At 42.4% G+C, this 18,513-nt stretch overlaps 1 protein-coding gene across 8 annotated transcripts in view; it reads left to right on the top strand.

Annotated features, from left to right (window-relative positions):
• ERMARD (ER membrane associated RNA degradation) overlaps positions 1-18,513 on the top strand; it is a 157,698-nt gene that overhangs the window by 10,630 nt on the left and 128,555 nt on the right. For 7 of the 8 annotated variants that reach the window (XM_075862695.1, XM_075862692.1, XM_075862696.1 and 4 more), the window contains exon 3: positions 8,314-8,453. The exons of the other annotated variant lie outside the window; for it this stretch is intronic. In XM_075862695.1, the coding sequence (XP_075718810.1) occupies positions 8,314-8,453 (140 nt within the window). The remainder of the gene's footprint in view (positions 1-8,313; positions 8,454-18,513) is intronic. 8 annotated transcript variants of the gene reach the window in all.

The raw sequence follows: 18,513 nt of genomic DNA, 5'->3' as shown, positions 1-18,513 counted from the left end.
TGTAAATCTATTCGGAGTATACAGGGTACACGGTGAATCACACCAAATCTGCCAAATTTTATAAAATTTACCAATACACCCTCTTTTCTTATATAATACTCGCTCGTATGGAATAATGGAGTTGATCAACGATTTCCATTTCGTCACCCTAGGAGGTCTCTGATCCATCCACCGAAGTGCGATGGTTTTCCTTGCCATGAACAATACTTCTCGCAATAAAATACGTATGTGGAATGGCCACTGATCTTCAAGCAGCACCCCAAATAGACAAATCTTGGGTGAAAAGGGGATCGGCTGCTTCACCACTTCCTCAACCACTTTCAACACCTCCCCCCAGAAGGAGGCCACCACTGGACAAAAATCTTTTATTTTTACACTTTTGTAAAACATTTTTATTAACTTTTGTTTTTTATTTTTTATTTACTTTTTACACTTTCTTTTTTTTACCTGCAGCTCTGATCGCTGCTAGAATACATTACACTACCTAGGTAGTGTAACGTATTCCAACTGTCAGTGTGACGTCACAGTCACTCTGACAGTTAGTCTACGTGGACCAGCCAGAGGCTGGTCCTCATAGGCTTGCATACGTGGCAGACCCGGGGGACGTTGTCTGGCCCCCGGGTGCCATCACAAGCATCAGCAGCCCCCACAATTGCATGGGGGGCTGCTGATGTTCTACAAACCCTGTACATGCGGAGATCGCAATCGAGCCCCGCATGTAACGGGTTAATTGCCGAAATCAGCGGCAATGAGCCGCTGATCAGCAAATAGTGGAGTGTCAGCTGTCAGGGACAGCTACCTCCCGGTTCTCGATTCACACTGTCATCTACAGTGTGCATCGCGAACGGCAGTGACGTCCTATCACTCTGACAGGAAGTCTATCAGGAGGCTGATCCTGATAGGCTTCCGTACATGGCAGACACGGAGGCCATTACTTGGCCTCTGATCGCCATGCTAGCCATCTGCAAACCTCACGATTTCATCGTGAGGTCTGCCGATGAGCTAGAAACCCCTGAATGTGGTGATTGCAATCGATCACCGCAATCAAGGGGTTAATTGCCAAAATCAGCGGAAATAAGCCGCTGATCGTCATACAGTGGAGTGTTAGCTGTCATGGACAGCTGGGTTCCCGTGCACACTGTCGCCGACAGTGTGCACCGGGAACCACGCAGTAACTGTACGTCCCTGTGCCTTCAGACACTGGCCACGTGGACGTACAGTTGCGTCCTGGTGCGCCTAGGGGTTAATTGACTGTTAATAAATTTTGCTTTTACTTTTATATGATACAGCTTCTATGTATTCTGTATACATCCAAGCTGTATTGTTCTCCTCAGCTTCCGTCAGTTCAGCTGACCTGACGACTAAGATTAGAGCGGGTCCTGTGTTTCTCGGAAATACAGGTTCAAACTAAGATCGTTCACATTTAACCCCTTCCCTCTTTAGCCACTTTTGACCTTCCTGACAGGGCCTCATTTTTCGAATCTGACGTGTCACTTTATGTGGTAATAACTCCGGAATGCTTTCACCTATCCAAGCGATTCTGAGATTGTTTTCTCGTGACACATTGCACTTTAAGTTACTGGCAAAATTTGCTCGATATGTTCAGTATTTAATTGTGAAAAACACCAAAATTTAGCGAAAAATTGCAAAAATTAGCATTTTTCTCAATTTAAACGTATCTGCTTGAAAGACAGGCAGTTACAACACACAAAATTGTTGCTAATTAACATCCCCCATATGTCTACATTAGATAGGCATCGTTTTTTGAACATCCTTTTATTTTTCTATGACATCACAAGGCTTAGAACTTTAGTGGCAATTTCTCACATTTTCAAGAAAATGTCAAAAGGCTATTTTTGCAGGGGCCAGTTCAGTTGTGAAGTGGCTTTGAGGGCCTTATATATTAGAAACCCCAAAAAAGTCACCCCATTTAAAAAACTTCACCCCTCAAAGTATTCAAAACAGCATTTAGAAAATGTCTTAACCCTTTACACATTTCACAGGAATTAAAGCAAAGTAGAGGTGAAATTTACAAATTTCATATTTTTTTGCAGAAATTAATATTTAATACAATTTTTTTTATAACACAGAAGATTTTACCAGAGAAATGCAACCCAATATTTGTTGCCCAGATTCTGCAGTATTAGGAAATATCCCACATGTGGCCCTAGCGTGCTACTGGACTGAAGCACCGGCCTCAGAAGCAAAGGAGTACCTAGTGGATTTTGGGGCCTTATTTTTGTTAGAATATATTTTAGGCACCATGTCAGGTCTTGCGGTGCCAAAACAGTGAAAATCCCCCAAAAGTGACCCCATCTGGGAAACTACACACCTCAAGGAAATTATCTAGGGGTATAGTGAGCATTTTGACCACACAGATTTTTTACAGAAATTATTGGAAGTAGGCCGTGAAAATTAATATCTACATTTTTTCAAAGAAAATGTAGGTTTAGCGATTTTTTTTTTTTCTCATTTCCACAAGGACTAAAGGAGAAAAATCACCGCAAAATTTGTAAACCAATTTCTCCCGAGTAAAACAATACCCCACATGTGGTAATAAACGGCTGTTTGGAGACACGGCGTGGCTTAGAAGGGAAAGAGCGCTATTTGGCTTTTGGAGCTCAAATCTAGCAGGAATGGTTTTCGGAGGCCATGTCACATTTACAAAGCCCCTGACGGGACAAAACAGTGGAAACTCCCCACAAGTGACCCCATTTTGGAAACTACACCCATTGAGGAAATTATCTAGGGGTATAGTGAGTGTTTTGACCCCACAGGTTTTTTGCATAAATTATTGGAAGTAGGCCCTGAAAATGACAATCTAAATGTTTTCAAAGAAAATGTAGGTTTAGCTAATTTTTTCTCATTTCCACAAGGACTAAAGGAGAAAAAGCACCACAAAATTTGCAAAGCAATTTCTCCCGAGTAAAACAATACCCAACATGTGATAATAACCGGCTGTTTGAACACACGGCAGGACTTAGAAGGGAAAGAGCACTATTTGGCTTTTGGAGATCACATTTAGCAGGAATGGCTTGCGGAGGCCATGTCACATTTGCAAAGCCCCTGAGGGGACAAAACAATGAAAACGCCCAAAAAGTGACTCCATTTAGGAAACTACACCTCTTGAGGAATTCATATAGGGGTGTAGTGAGCGTTTTGACACCACAGATGTTTCATAGAATTTATTAGAATTGGGCAGTGAAAATAAAAACAATCCTTTTTCTTCTTTTAAGATGTAGCTTTAGCGCAATTTTTTTTTATTTTTCTCAACAAATAAAGGAAAAAAAGAACCCAACATTTGTAAAGCAATTTCTCCCGAGTACGGCAATACCCCATATGTGGTCATAAACTGCTGTTTGGGCAAACGGCAGGGCTCAGAAGGGAAGGACCGCCATTTGGAGTGCAGATGTTGCTGGATTGGTTTCTGGGCGCCTCTGGGCCCAAAACAGTGGAAACCCCCCAGAAGTGACCCAATTTTGGAAACTACACCCCTCAATGCATTTACCTAGGGGTGTAGTAAGCATTTTAACCCTGCAGGTGATTGGCAGAAATTGGTGTGCACTCGATGTTGCAGAGTGAAAATGGGATTTTTTTACGTAGATATGCCAATATGTGGTGCCCAGCTTGTGCCACCATAACAAGACAGCTCTCTAATTATTATGCTGGGTTTCCCGGTTTTAGAAACACCCTACATGGGGCACTAATCTTTTGCCTGGATATTCGACCAGGCTCAGGAGTGAAAGCGTACCATGAGAAATTGAGGCCTAATTTGGCGATTTACAAAGTATTGGTTCACAATTGCAGAGGCTCAGATGTGAAATAATAAAAAGAAACCCCTGAGAAGTGACCCCATTTGGAAACTACACCCCTCAAGGCATTTATTAAGGGGTGTAGTGAGCATTTTCACCCCACAGGTCTTTTCCATAAATGATTGCACTGCGGATAGTGCAAATTAAAAATTTATAATTTTCCCTAGATATGCCATTCAGTGGCAAATATGTCATGCCCAGCTTATGGCACTGGAGACACACACCCCAAAAATTGTTAAAAGGGTTCTCCCGGGTATGACGATGCCATATATGTGGAAGGAAACTGCTGCTTGGGCACGCTGTAGGGTTCAGAGCGGAGGGAGTACCATTTGCCTTTTGGAGAGCGGATTTTGCTTGGTAGTAGTTTTGTTTGAGTATTGCTGATGTTTCCATTTATAATGTGGGGATACATGTAAGCCGGGCGGAGTATATAAGGGGCATAGTCAGGTGGTATAATAATGGGGTAAAAAAACAATAAAATAATCCATAGATGTGTGTTACACTGATAAATGTCCATCCTTATGCCCATTTTGGTCCACACTCCGCAACTTTGCAGTTTGGGGAATTTTGCTGTGAAGTGTTGTCCTGGTATAATACGGGCACCGTCGCTTCCAGCGGATATGTTTGGGCTCTCCCCTTCCTGGTTTCCTAATTTTAGGTCCTTGATAAATCGCCTCTTGAAACAGAAGAAATGTTCCCCTCGGGCCGGCACAACTGCATATTTTTTTATTTCCTGACGTATTGGAGCCATAACTAATTTTATTTTTCATAGTCGTAGCGGTATGAGGGCTGGTTTGTTGTGGGACGAGCTGTAGTTATTATTGGTACCATTTTGGGGTACATGCGACTTTACAATCACCTTTTATCCTATTTTTTGGAAGGCCAGGTAAACAAAAAAACGCAATTCTGGCACAGCTTTTTTAGTTTTTTTTATACAGCGTTCACCATGCGTTATAAATTACGTTAACTTTATTCTGCGGGTCAGTACGATTCCGGCGATACCTCATTTATAGCACTTTTTTATGTTTTACAACTTTTTGCACAATAAAACTACTTTTGTAAAAAGAACGTATTTTTTCTGTTGCCAAGTTGTGAGAACCATAACTTTTTAATTTTTTGGTCGACGGAGCTGTATGAGGGCTTGTTTTTTGCGGGACGAGCTATAGTTTTTATAGGTACCATTTTTGGATACGTGCGAATTTTTGATCACTTTTTATTCTAATATTTGTAGGGCAAAGTGACCAAAAAACAGAAACTCTTGTATAGTTTTTTTATGTTTTTTTTTTACGCTGTTCATCGCGTGCAATAAATAATATAATATTTTAATACCTCAGGTTGTTACGGTCGCGGCGATACCAAAAACGTATGGTTTATTATTATTTTTCAATAATAAAGGACTTGATGAGAGTAAAAGGGGGATTGTGTTTTATTTTATTACTTGAAACTTTTGTTTTCAAACTTTTATTTTTTGCACTTTTATTTTTTGCACTTTTTTTTACACTTTTTCTCAAGTCCCACTAGGGGACTTGAAGGTCCAACGGTCAGATATTTTTTTTTCTAATACATTGCACTACCTAGGTAGTGCAATGTATTAGATCTGTCAGTCATTCACTGACTGACAGCAAGCCGATTAGGCTTCGCCTCCCGGCGGAGCCTAATCGGCTTCCGTAATGGCAGAGACCATTGTTTCTCCTGTTGCAATAGCAGCAGTCGCCAGTCCCGATTGCCTATCGGGGCTGGCGATCTGCTAGTAACCGCTACGATGCAGCAATCGCTTTTTCGATTGCTGCATCGAAGGGGTTAATGGCAGGGATCGAAGCTAGCTCCAGTTCCTGCCGTTACAGGTGGATGTCAGCTGTAACATACAGCTGACTTCCACCGCTGATGACGCCGGATCAGCTCCTGACCCGGCGCCATCTTTCCGGCGGCTACGGAAGCCGATCAGGCTCCGCCGCCGGGCGGATCTTGACCGGCTTCGGTACTAGTTCCGATGAGCTGCAAACACCTTAGGTGCAGCGATCGCGTTTGAGCGCTGTACTTAAGGGGTTAATGGCGTGGATCGAAGCTAATTTCGGTCCCCGCCATTACAGCAGGATGTCAGCTGTCAGATACAGCTGAGATGCGGCGATTATGGCACCGACTCAGCTTCTGAGCCGGTGCCAAACATTTGTCGTAAGTATACGACATTTTGCGGGAAGCACTGGCTTTCCATGATGTATACTTACGACAAATGTCGGGAAGGGGTTAAAGGTGCTTTCACACATATATCAGTTGCATCAGCGTGAGTTTTTTTTTTCTCTGAAGCGATTGCAACTGATGCAAAAACTGATGCAAAAATGTATCAGTTGTCGTCAGGCTTTTTCAGAATTTTTACTACAGAACCATCAGTTGTCATCGGTTCTCGTCAGTTATCATACATTTTTAACATCAGTTTTTACCACAATGGTCCACCAAAAAGGTTGTCTAAGGTCTGAAAATGTGCCGATTTTAATAGAGTGGTGCATAGCTTGTGATAGGATACATGATAGATTAGATACTTGTTGTGTACCATGTCACAGCTCTCCTTCTCTGCTCTCTCCTTGGCACTACACCAAAGTCTGACAAACACATTGTAATATTTAGTGCAGCGCCAAGGCCGGCGCTGAAAGGGAGAGCCCTGAAGAAAGTTGCTGTCTACTGACCTCACCTCAGATCTTTGAAGCAGCCTTGTGAATCTGCAAAGATGTCAAACACTAGCCCTAACTTCAAGGAGTAGATAGTTTTTGGCGCCTTTACAGCTACCCAATCCCACCCTGCATCTCCTACCCACACCACGCCGGGATTGCTGTTGTTTCTATTCACACAACAGGGTCCGGGTGTCGGTTATTAAAAACGGCTGTCTCGGTGCTCGCTGTATATAGCGCCACACACCCCCTGTAGTAATGCTGCAGTGCCCTCTGTATGTAGTGCCACACACACTCCTTTAGATAATGATGCTGTGACCTCTGTAGTTAATGCCATAGTACCCCCTGTAGATAATGCCGCAGTGCCCTCTCTATATAGTACCCCACCCCCTTTAGATAATGATGCAGTCCCATGTACCCTGTAGGTAGTGGCACCCACCGCCTTTCCTGGAGGAACCCCTGACGTCAATGTCCATATATGGACAGGGACATCAGGGGCTCCGGAATCCCCGGCCAGAGCGTCTGCAACACCATGGCTGGGGAGTCCCTCCAAGAGCAGCCCCTCACGCCATATGTGGACAGTGATGTCCGGGGTTACCACTAGGAGCGGAATCTCGGTCATAGTGTTTCTGATGCTCTGGCCGGGGAGCAGGAGTGAAATTTAGTCCCACCCATGCCCCCCCTGAAGATAGCGCCACCACCCGTGTATATAGCGATATCCCCCCATAGATAGCGCCACTATAGCTCGCTTTGGGAGCGGAATCCCCGGTCATATCATTGCTGTGGCTGGGTATTCCCTCCAGGATAAGCACCTGACACCACCGTCCATATGTGGACAGTGACGTCATGGGTTACCGCTAGGAGCAGAATTTCTGTCTACAGTCTTGCCGACGCAGTGGCAGGGGATTCCGCTCCGGGAGTAGCCCCTAACGTCACTTTCCATATATGGACAGGGACATCAGGTGCTCCGCCTGGAGCGGACTCCCCGGCAATGCTATGACCAGCGATTCCGCTCCTTGCGGTAACCCCTGGCATCACTGTCCATATATGGACAGCGGCGTCAGTGCCTCCCCCTGGAGGGAATACCTGGCAACAGCTGCAGTGGCACTATCTAAAGGGGGGTTCACTAAAATCTGCTCCAGCTCACATCCACCTTCCCGCTGGGTGCTGCCGGAATGTGGATTCTTCAGCTCCCGGCGTTCATCCGGCTACAGTTAATTAAGAGAGGATACGGCGCCGGGACTGGGAGCCGGACCCAGAAACGCTGCAGGTAACGTTTTTGGATCCAGCTCCTAGATAGGTCCAGCACCGTACGGCGCCACACTGATGTCCCATGTGCCAGAACAGATCCCATAAAGAGTTATAGGATACGTTCTAGCATCAGTTTCCCTGAAATTGAAATGGACAACGGATATATGTGAACCGCCCCTAAATTATGAACTTGTCCAGCAAAAAACAAGACCCCTTATTGCTGCAAAATTTTTTACTTTAATGCCGAGATAAAACAAAATTGACAATGACATGGTGTTAAAAGGTGGACGTTCACTTTAAAAGTATATAAACCATGACAACATTTAAACTTTTAATGACCATTGAGGCATATAAAAATAAAATATGCTGGCCTTTGGAAAACCTCCATACACACACTGTAAAAAATATTTTCACAGATTTCCAAACTGCAGATTTTTTCTGGATATGCCACAGATTTCACTCGTTGCTATGCAGAGTGTGAAATCCACATCAAAGTCAGCTTTGAAAATATTTGCTGCATGTGCACATGACCTACGTGTAAATCTGGATGTTGAAGACTAACCATCTTTGTCTGCTTTGGTTCTCAGGTGAGGGATTAGATTATGCTGAAAGTGTCAGAAAGCTGGGACCTCTGTGTGATTCTGTTCATCAACATTTCATGTCATTGCCTGATGAGAAGTATGAGACGGCATTTCATGATTGGTTCCAGTGGACCAACAACTGTAAGGTATGACTGCGAGTATTTTAGTAACTTTGCCTACAACACATAGGCTTAGTTATATAGAAGTAACATAAAAAACATAGAGGGAATGTCCTCCTGTGGGTTATATACTAGTATTTTTTTTGAAAGGAGGGGTCTTCTCTTAATCAAAATACTTTTTATATTTGTTCAGGTAAGTTTTACTTAAAGAGAACCCTTCACCTCCCCACACATGTGCAGCATGTAATGGGGAGGGCTGCACAAACCCTGGGGCACTTTACATTTTTTTCTACCTCCCTCCGTTATTTAGATATCGGTGCCGTTATATTTGGCGCCCGATATTTAACCCCTTGCCACCGCAGCACTTTTTCAGATTTTCATTTTCGTATTTTCCTCCCCACCTTCAAAAAGCCATAACTACTTTTATTTTTCCATCTATATAGTCCTATGAGGGCTTGATTTTTTTGCGGGATTAGTTGTATTTTTTCGTAGCACCATTTATTTTGCCATATAATGTACTAGGAAACGGGGAAAAAATTATTTGGGGGGGGTAGAAAATGAAATAAACAGCGATTCCTCCATGGTTTCTTGCGCGCCGTTTTTACGGAATTCACTGTGCAATTAAAAAAATAACATGTTAACTTTATTCTGTGGGTCAATACGATTACGGCGATCCCAAATATATATCGTTTTTTTATATTTTACGACTTTTACAAATAAAAACCTAAGTGTTAAAAAGAAAATTTATTGTGGGTCACCAAATTAGGAGAGCTATAACTTTTTTATTTTTCCATCGATTTAAGTGGTATGAGGGTTTATTTTTGCGGGATAAGCTGTAGTTTTTAATAATACCATTTTGGTGTACATGCGACGTTTTGATCACTTGTTATTTGATTTTTTGTGGGAGATTAGGTGACCAAAAAATAGAGATTCTGGCGTTTTACAAATTTTTTTTTTTTTTTTTACGGCGTTCACCGTGCGGGTTGAATAATGATATATTGTAATAATTCAGACTTTTACGGACGCGGCGATACCAATTATGTTTATTTTTTTACTATGCTTTAGGGGGAAAAGGGGTGTTTTTTGAACTTTTTTAATTTTTAATTTTCTTTTTACATAAAAAAAAACACTAATGTATTGCAGTATATCGTGATTCTGGCAGGCATCTATTAAGCCCTGCCAGAGAGCTTAATAGGTGCACAAAGATGGCGGACCTGGGGGCCTTCATTAGGCCCCAGGCAGCCATAGCAGCCATCGCCCCCCCGCACGATTGCGTTGCCGTAGGCGCGATGAGCTGTTAGAGGGGGACGTCCCCCTCTTTCTAACGATTTAAATGCTGCGGTCGCTATTGACCGCAGCATTTAACGAGTTAAACGAGCGGGATGCCGCTCGTTACTCTGAAGTGTGGAGCAGGTCCACTCCGTGAGCCCGTTCCATACTTCCCCTACCCGACTTTGGCGTATGGATACGTCATATGTCGGGGAGGGGTTAAATAACCCCCTGAACCGTCAACGGGTTGTGTACTGGCAAGGGGGCGTGTTACTATGGCTGTGACACTGTCCAATCAGATATGGACCGTGCCGCAGCAAGAGCGAGCAGAGAAAGTGCACGCTCTCTCTCTACAGGTCAGTCTTTTCACCCGAACTGGCAAGGTGGTGTGTCACTTCTACGGACAGTGTAAGAGCTGTGGAGAGGATAGCACGTATTCGCGCTCTCATCTCTTCAGCTCTTGTGAGAGATCAGTCTTGTACTTTGTCTGCCGAACTGTCAAGGGGGCGTGTCACTGCTACGGACAGTGTAAGAGCTGGGGAGCGCTTGCACTGTCCGTAGCAGTGACACGCCCCCTTGCCAGTTCGGCAGACAAAGTACAAGACTGATCTCTCAAGAGATGAGAGCTCCTCTCCACAGCTCTTACACTGTCCGTAGCAGTGACACACCCCCTTTCTAGTTCGGGTGAAAGGACTGACCTTCAAAGCTGAAGAGAGAGAGCGTGCACTTTCTCTGCTTGCTCTTGCTGTGGCACTGTCCATATCTGATTGGACAGTGTCACAGCCATAGTATCACGCCCCCTTGCCAGAACACGCCCCGTTGACCAAGGGGTTATTTAAATATCGGGCGCCAAATATAACGGCACCGATATCTAAATAACAGAGGGAGGTAGAAAAAAAAAGTAAAGTGCCCCAGGGTTTGTGCAGCCCTCCCCATTACAATCTGCACATGTATGGGGACGTGAAAGGTTCTCTTTAAAATGTTTCTACAATTATACTATTTATATGGGTAAAGGGCATGTTCACATGCATTCCGATGGGTCTTCCGCTTCGGAATTCTCATGAATTCTGCTTATAAAATGCCACCTATTGTTTTCAACAGGAAACTGGGCCGCAATTTTCAGTGTGCAGAATTGAAAGCTGTATTCCTAGAAAAAGTTACACATCACTTCTTGATACGGTTTCCGTGCAAAAACAGCTTTCGGTAGCCACGCTTAGATTAGCCCCATTGAACGGAGCTAATTTGGTTGTAGAGCCGTGGCAGTTTTTACTGCAAAACCACGGCATAAATCCGAGGGTCAGCTTCGGATTTCTGCTGTGGAATCTCGGCCACAGCCATGTTAGATTTTTCCACATGAAAATACCTCTGTGTGAACGGTGTCTTAATTAGGGTATGTGTCTTATTTCCATATCAAATATTTCAAAATAATAGCCGAAAGACAAATTTATGGCATGTTTTATTTACTATATAATTATTATTTTTTTTTAGTTAAACAATTATTATTTAAGTGATTACACATTGTTTTAATTTTTTTAATTTTAGCACACGTCAGGAAATATTATAAATTAGATTCTAATTTATAACATTTCCATGTGCAGGCCAGTAGAGGGAGCAGTTGCCAAAATTGCAGCATGGTCAATGTGGTAAAGCAACCTCATTGCTTTATGCTGCAAATTTGGGGTAGACACACTTGCTCTAGTGTCCTCACACAATCCCCCCTCCCTTATTCTGGCTAGTGCCAGGAGAAGGAGGGGGTTGAATCTTCAAACATCCTACACTGTGTGCCGCCATTTTCTGAGCGACTACACAGTGTAGGAGGATTAGATACAGTGCTCAGCAGACAGTATAACACGAACATACACTAACATAATACACACATCACATACACAAACATAAATTACCTGCTCTTGCCGGCTCCGCTCCTACTCCTTGCTCCTTCGCTTCCTTGAACATATGGGCGGAAGCCGCGGCCGGAAGTTGTCATCTTACTGTCGGGCAGCGGCTTCCGGTCCTCATGAAAATGGCGCCGGATTTCGCTCTGCGAACGAGCTTCGTTTTGGTCTGTGTGGGAGCGGCGCATGTGCCGTTCTCACAGAGACGGCGTACGCTGCAGTGAATGGAATGGCTCCCGTTCGCATTCTCTATGGGGTTGTATGTGCCGTATTCCATCTCTGTGTGTGTCGTTAATCGACACACATACAGAGATGAAAAAAAGATGGCAGCGCCCATAGAGAAGTAAAAATAAGAACAAAGTAAAAAGTAGAACACGAGAATATAAATAAATAAAATGTATGTTATTATCATATTAAAAGCAGTATGATAAAAAAAATAATATTTCATGACACCTTCCCTTTAACCACTTCCTGACCAGGCCCATTTTCAGGTTTTAGCCATGTGCCAATTTAAAATTGAATAGTTCTTCTATTACTCTTTCAACCTACATGTATTTGTTCTTGGTTTTTTTTCAGAACATGTTGGGCTTCCATATTTTGTAAAAAAAAATATTTGCTTCACATTTTAAAAAATGTAAAGGAAAAAGTAAAATACATTTAAAAAAAATGTGAATATGTGAATTTAGATGAAGTTTTTTTTTCCATCTGGTGCATTCCACTGGGCATTACACCTTAATACATATTTGGCAACTTCTGCCAACTTCATACACGCTGGGTGCAAGGCAGATCTTACAATGAATGATGCACAAACTGGCTTTTGGAGAGCTGGTTTGCTGACACCATACGACCATTACAGATGTTGTAAAGTGCCAAAACACTTAACACCCCCAAAATGACTCTTTTTAGGAAATTACACCCCAAGCTATTCGATTAGTGACATATAAAAGATTTTTGCCCACTATTTTTTTTTCCAGACAATTCATTGACTTTGATGGAAAAACTTTCAACTAGCATTTTTTTTTCCAAATATGTGAATTCAGGTGATCTTTTTTGACATCTGGTGCATGCCACTGGGTAAACACACCTGAATACATATTTGTCAACTTCTGCCGACTTCAACGATACCAAATTTGTGTGCATTTCATACACGCTGGGTTTAAGGCGGAACTTACAATGAATGATGTGTAAACTAGCATTTGGAGATTACATTTTCCAAAGTTAGAGACAAAGAGATCTTTGTGTATGCGACCAGTGTCGCGGCCAAAGTCGCCGTGTAGCCCCAGCCTAAGGCCCCCCTGCACACGGCCGTGCCTGTAATTACGGCCGGTGATTACAGGCACGGCTGGCCACGGACAAGACACTTGCATTTGCGGACCGTAAAATCAGGAGCATGGCCTGTAAAATCAAAAAATAGGACATGTCCTTTTTTTTGCATTTCATATTTACGGCTCTGACACCTTCCCGTAAATATATGGGAAGGCGTCTGTGGGCAATAGAAATGAATGGGTCCGTACATCCGCAATTACATTTTGTAATTGCGGATCAAAATTACGGCCGTGTTCATGGGGACTAAAACTGTAAATAAATATATATATATATTTGTATAAGAAAAAAAATTCGCAATTTAGATGGCCCATGGCCAAAAATCACTTTGTCTGGTAAAATTACCACGACCACATTCACTTTCATTACTTGCCATGTACGCTACGGAACATAGAGATCTTTGGCTATGCGACTGTGTCATGTCCAAAGTGGCCATGTAGCCCCAGCTTAAAACTACTATATATCAATAGATATGAGTTAGATACACCGATAGTTAGACAGATACACCCATGGATAGACAGATACACCCATGGATAGACAGATACACCCATGGATAGACAGATACACCCATGGATAGACAGACAGATACACCCATGGATAGACAGACAGATACACCCATGGATAGACAGACAGATAAACCCATGGATAGACAGATACACCCATGGATAGACAGATACACCCATGGATAGACAGATACACCCATGGATAGACAGATACACCCATGGATAGACAGACAGATACACCCATGGATAGACAGACAGATACACCCATGGATAGACAGACAGATACACCCATGGATAGACAGACAGATACACCCATGGATAGACAGACAGATACACCCATGGATAGACAGACAGATACACCCATGGATAGACAGACAGATACACCCATGGATAGACAGACAGATACACCCATGGATAGACAGACAGATACACCCATGGATAGACAGACAGATACACCCATGGATAGACAGACAGATACACCCATGGATAGACAGACAGCTACACCCATGGATAGACAGACAGCTACACCCATGGATAGACAGGCAGATACACCCATGGATAGACAGGCAGATACACCCATGGATAGACAGGCAGATACACCCATGGATAGACAGGCAGATACACCCATGGATAGACAGGCAGATACACCCATGGATAGACAGGCAGATACACCCATGGATAGACAGGCAGATACACCCATGGATAGACAGGCAGATACACCCATGGATAGACAGGCAGATACACTCATGGATAGACAGGCAGATACACTCATGGATAGACAGGCAGATACACCCATGGATAGACAGGCAGATACACCCATGGATAGACAGGCAGATACACCCATGGATAGACAGGCAGATACACCCATACACAGACAGGCAGATACACCCATACACAGACAGGCAGATACACCCATACACAGACAGGCAGATACACCCATACACAGACAGGCAGATACACCCATACACAGACAGGCAGATACACCCATACACAGACAGGCAGATACACCCATACACAGACAGGCAGATACACCCATACACAGACAGGCAGATACACCCATACACAGACAGGCAGATACACCCACACACAGACAGGCAGATACACCCATACACAGACAGGCAGATACACCCACACACAGACAGGCAGATACACCCACACACAGACAGGCAGATACACCCACACACAGACAGGCAGATACACCCACACACAGACAGGCAGATACACCCACACACAGACAGGCAGATACACCCATACATAGAAATCTATTTATTGGTGGAAGAAATTGTGTGTGTTTTACTACTATTATTATTCTCCCTCCCTGACAGCCTGCCAGGAGAGAGAAGTTACAGGGGTGGTGGGGGTTGCCGCAAGGATGTGCCAACGGGGATAGCATTGTGATGGTGTGACAGGTTGCAACAATGATCACATGCAAAGAGACCACGTTGATTGGTCTCTGGGCAGAGCTCCGTGTTGTCCGTTGTCTGGAGACAGCTGTATCACGGAGCTAAATCCCGCCATAGAGCGGAAAAAAGTATGAACTCTGCAGGACATCCTAGAGCGGCCCTGCAGATTTAATTGCAGACCGCCCGGACGTTTATAGTCTATGGGCGGTCTACAAGTGGTTAACCCTTTACCGCTTTGGCCACTTTTGCCCTTCCTGACAGAGCCTAATTTTTCAAATCTGACATGTTTCACTTTATGTGGTAATAACTTCGGAATGCTTTCACCTATCCAAGCGATTCTGAGATTTTCTCATGACACATTTGACTTTAAGTTACTGGCAAAATTTGCTCGATACATTCCGTATTTAATTGTGGAAAAACACAAAAATGTAGCAAATATTAGCATTTTTCTAAATTTAAATGTATCTGCTTGAAAGACAGGCAGTTATACCACACAAAATTGTTGCTAATTAACATCCCCCATATGTCTACTTTAGATTGGCATGGTTTTTTGAATATCGTTATATATTTCTAAGACGTTAGAAGGCTTAGAAATTTAGCTGCAATTTCTCACATTTTCAAGAAAATTTCAAAAGGCTATTTTTACAGCGACCAGTTCAGTTGTGAAGTGGCTTTAAGGGCCTTATATATTAGAAACCCACAATAAGTCACCCCTCACTTCACTCAAAGGATTCAAAACAGCATTTAGAAAGTTGCTTAACCCTTTCACGACCAAGGACGAAAATGAACGTCCTGGTCGGCTGCTAGTTCCCGCACCATGAAGTTCATTTTCGTCCGCATTTCAAACTGTCACTCTGTGTAAACACAGAGTGACAGACGCGCGCTGACAGCTGTCCTAGACAGCTGAGACATCAGTCTCGCCGGACAGCGGACCATCGCCGCTGCTTTCGGCAGTTAACCCCTTAAGTGCGGCGACGGATTGCCGTCGCCGCATTTAGCACATTTGAAGCACATCGTCAGCCCCCATGAAGTGATCGTGGGGGCTACCGATGCTTGTCACGGCAATCGGAGGTCAGATAATGACCTCCGGGTTGCCATGTACGGAAGCCTCGGAGGAACAGCCTCCGGCCGTTCCTCCTCTGCTTCCTGTCAGTGTGACAGTCACGTCACAATGACAGTTAGAGTACATTACACTTACGTGTGTAGTGTAATGTACTCTAGCAGCGATCAAAGCTGCAAGACTAAGTGTCCCCTAATGGGACAAGTAAAAAATGTTTTAAAAAAAGTGTAAAAATATAAGTTCTATAAACACAAAATGCTTTTTTTTCCCTATAATAAGACTTTTATTATAGAAAAAAAATGAACACGTTAAAAAAGTACACATATTTTTGTATGACACAGGTAACTGTAGTGTCAGTTTTGTATTGTAATTTGTACTTTTATACTAATAAAAACAGATTTGATAAAAAAAAAAAAAGTACACATATTTTGTATCACCGCGTTCGTAACGACCCCATCTATAAAACTGTAATGTTATTTTTCCCGCACGATGAACACCCCAAAAAAAATCAATAAAAAACTACGACAGAATCACAATTTTTTTGGTCACCACCGCTCCCTAAATAAAGAATAAAAAGTGATCAAAAAGTCGCATATACCCAAAAATGATACCGATAAAAACTACAACCCGTCCCGCAAAAAACAAGCCCTTACACAGCTTTTTTGACTAAAAAATAAAAAAAATTATGGCTCTCAGAATATGGTGACACAGAATTTTTTTTTTTCATAAATAAGTAATTTTATTGTGCAAACGCTAAAAAAAGGACCAAACCTATATACATATGGTATCGCCGTAACCGTACCAACTCGCAGAATAAAGTAAAAATGTCATTTATAGCGTACGGTGAAAAAGAAAGCATAAAAAACGGTGTCAGAATTCCTGTTTTTTGCTCAGGATTGCAAAAAAATTAAATAGAGAAGAGACACAAAACACGGCGCCACATAGTGTAGATTACCAAAGGTAAAAAGATGCAAAATCCCGAAGTCCAATAAGGTGCTCACCTAGAGACAAGGGACAACGAACGGTGGAGAGAAAGGTTGCTGCTGCTGCCAGGACTCGGTGCCGGTGTTCCGCAGAAGACCGCAAATGTAATGCTGGTATACAGAAAAAGATTGAGTCTCCAAGGCGCTGCTGCACAGGGAAGCAATTAGCAAGCAAGGTAACAGGTAAGGGTGGTTTATTGCAAAAGGCTACGCGTTTCAATGCCGCACCGGCATCTTCATCAGGCCATAAAAGAAAATAAAACATCTGCACAGTTTAAATACACACTGACCAATTAAAAAACCCGCCAATGTGGCTGGGGTCAAAGTTCTCAGATGACGTCACTAATGAGAAAAAAAAGTGACAGTTCACACGAGGCAATAGATAGAAAAACAACATTCAGGACCATGGACAGCAGTAAAATCAAACATACGCAAGTGCATAGATGAAGCGCACATAGCCGACATGACAAAAATGGTACATAGGGTATAAAAATACGAAATTGCAGAAGGGATAATCAATAATAAAATGCACAAATGTTGAAATAAAAATAATAATTGCCACATATAAAAGAAAAGCATCCAAATCTACAGTAAACTCATATAAATATATAAATAAGCCGCGATAAAGTTACAAGAAGAGAAAAAAGCATCTAAATGGATGTTTGGATGATAGCATCCAAAAGGATGTTGAAAAGAGTATAAAAAATAATGTTAAGAGATAGAAATGAATAGATAAGGGACAGCGCATTTGTAGATTGAAAGCCGGGCAGGGTCAACTGTAATGGGCAAAGATATAAATAGCGATGTTCTTTTGATGGGATACTATACAATTATGAGATACAATTTAAATGATGATGTACAATTATGTAATACAATGATGTGGATGCAGTACAAGAAATAATAAATCAACAAATGATGGACATAAAAACACGGGGTAAAAGGGACCAAGTAACATCAACACCAATCTAAAGTTAAATCATCAGGGGGCTGATGATAAACAATATGTAGATAAATCAAAATAATCAAATACAATAAAATAAAAAATATATAAAATATATAATATATATATATAAATTATAGAGCCTAAATGTAAGGGAGTGATTGGAAAAAAAGGGTATCATGAAAATGGTGGGCAGGAAGGGAATACCACTAATAATCCTTATATGATAGCGAAAAATTGCCGTTACAAAGAAATGACCTAAAATTATGAGACAAACGAATTTAAAGGAAAACATGATGCTGGGAAGTGCAAAACACTCTCAGATGTTAGGAAAAAACGGACCCAAACGAACGGGCAAAGGGATTGAAGATGCATGGATGGAAAAAATATTGATAAATGAACTGTTAGTAAATGATATTTAATCAAGGGAAGATTCAGTTAGATCATTAAGACCATATGGTTGTAGAGTCCTGAGTTTAAAGATCCAATAGTTTTCGCGTTGCTTGAGTTTATTAAACCTATTAGTAGTGTTTGATGAGATTAGTTCAATGGGTGTGACCGTTATTTCATTAAAATGATTGTTATGTGTGGAGGCGAAATGGCGTGAAACACTATGTTTCATAAAACCAGAGGTGACATTGAACCTGTGACTATTAATTCTGGTTCGTAGGCACTGAGTAGTGCGGCCTATATATTGTAGATGACAAGGGCATT

Source organism: Rhinoderma darwinii, chromosome 4 (assembly GCF_050947455.1).
Source record: "Rhinoderma darwinii isolate aRhiDar2 chromosome 4, aRhiDar2.hap1, whole genome shotgun sequence".
Lineage (NCBI taxonomy): Eukaryota > Metazoa > Chordata > Amphibia > Anura > Rhinodermatidae > Rhinoderma > Rhinoderma darwinii.
This window is presented reverse-complemented; position numbering and strand designations above follow the sequence as displayed.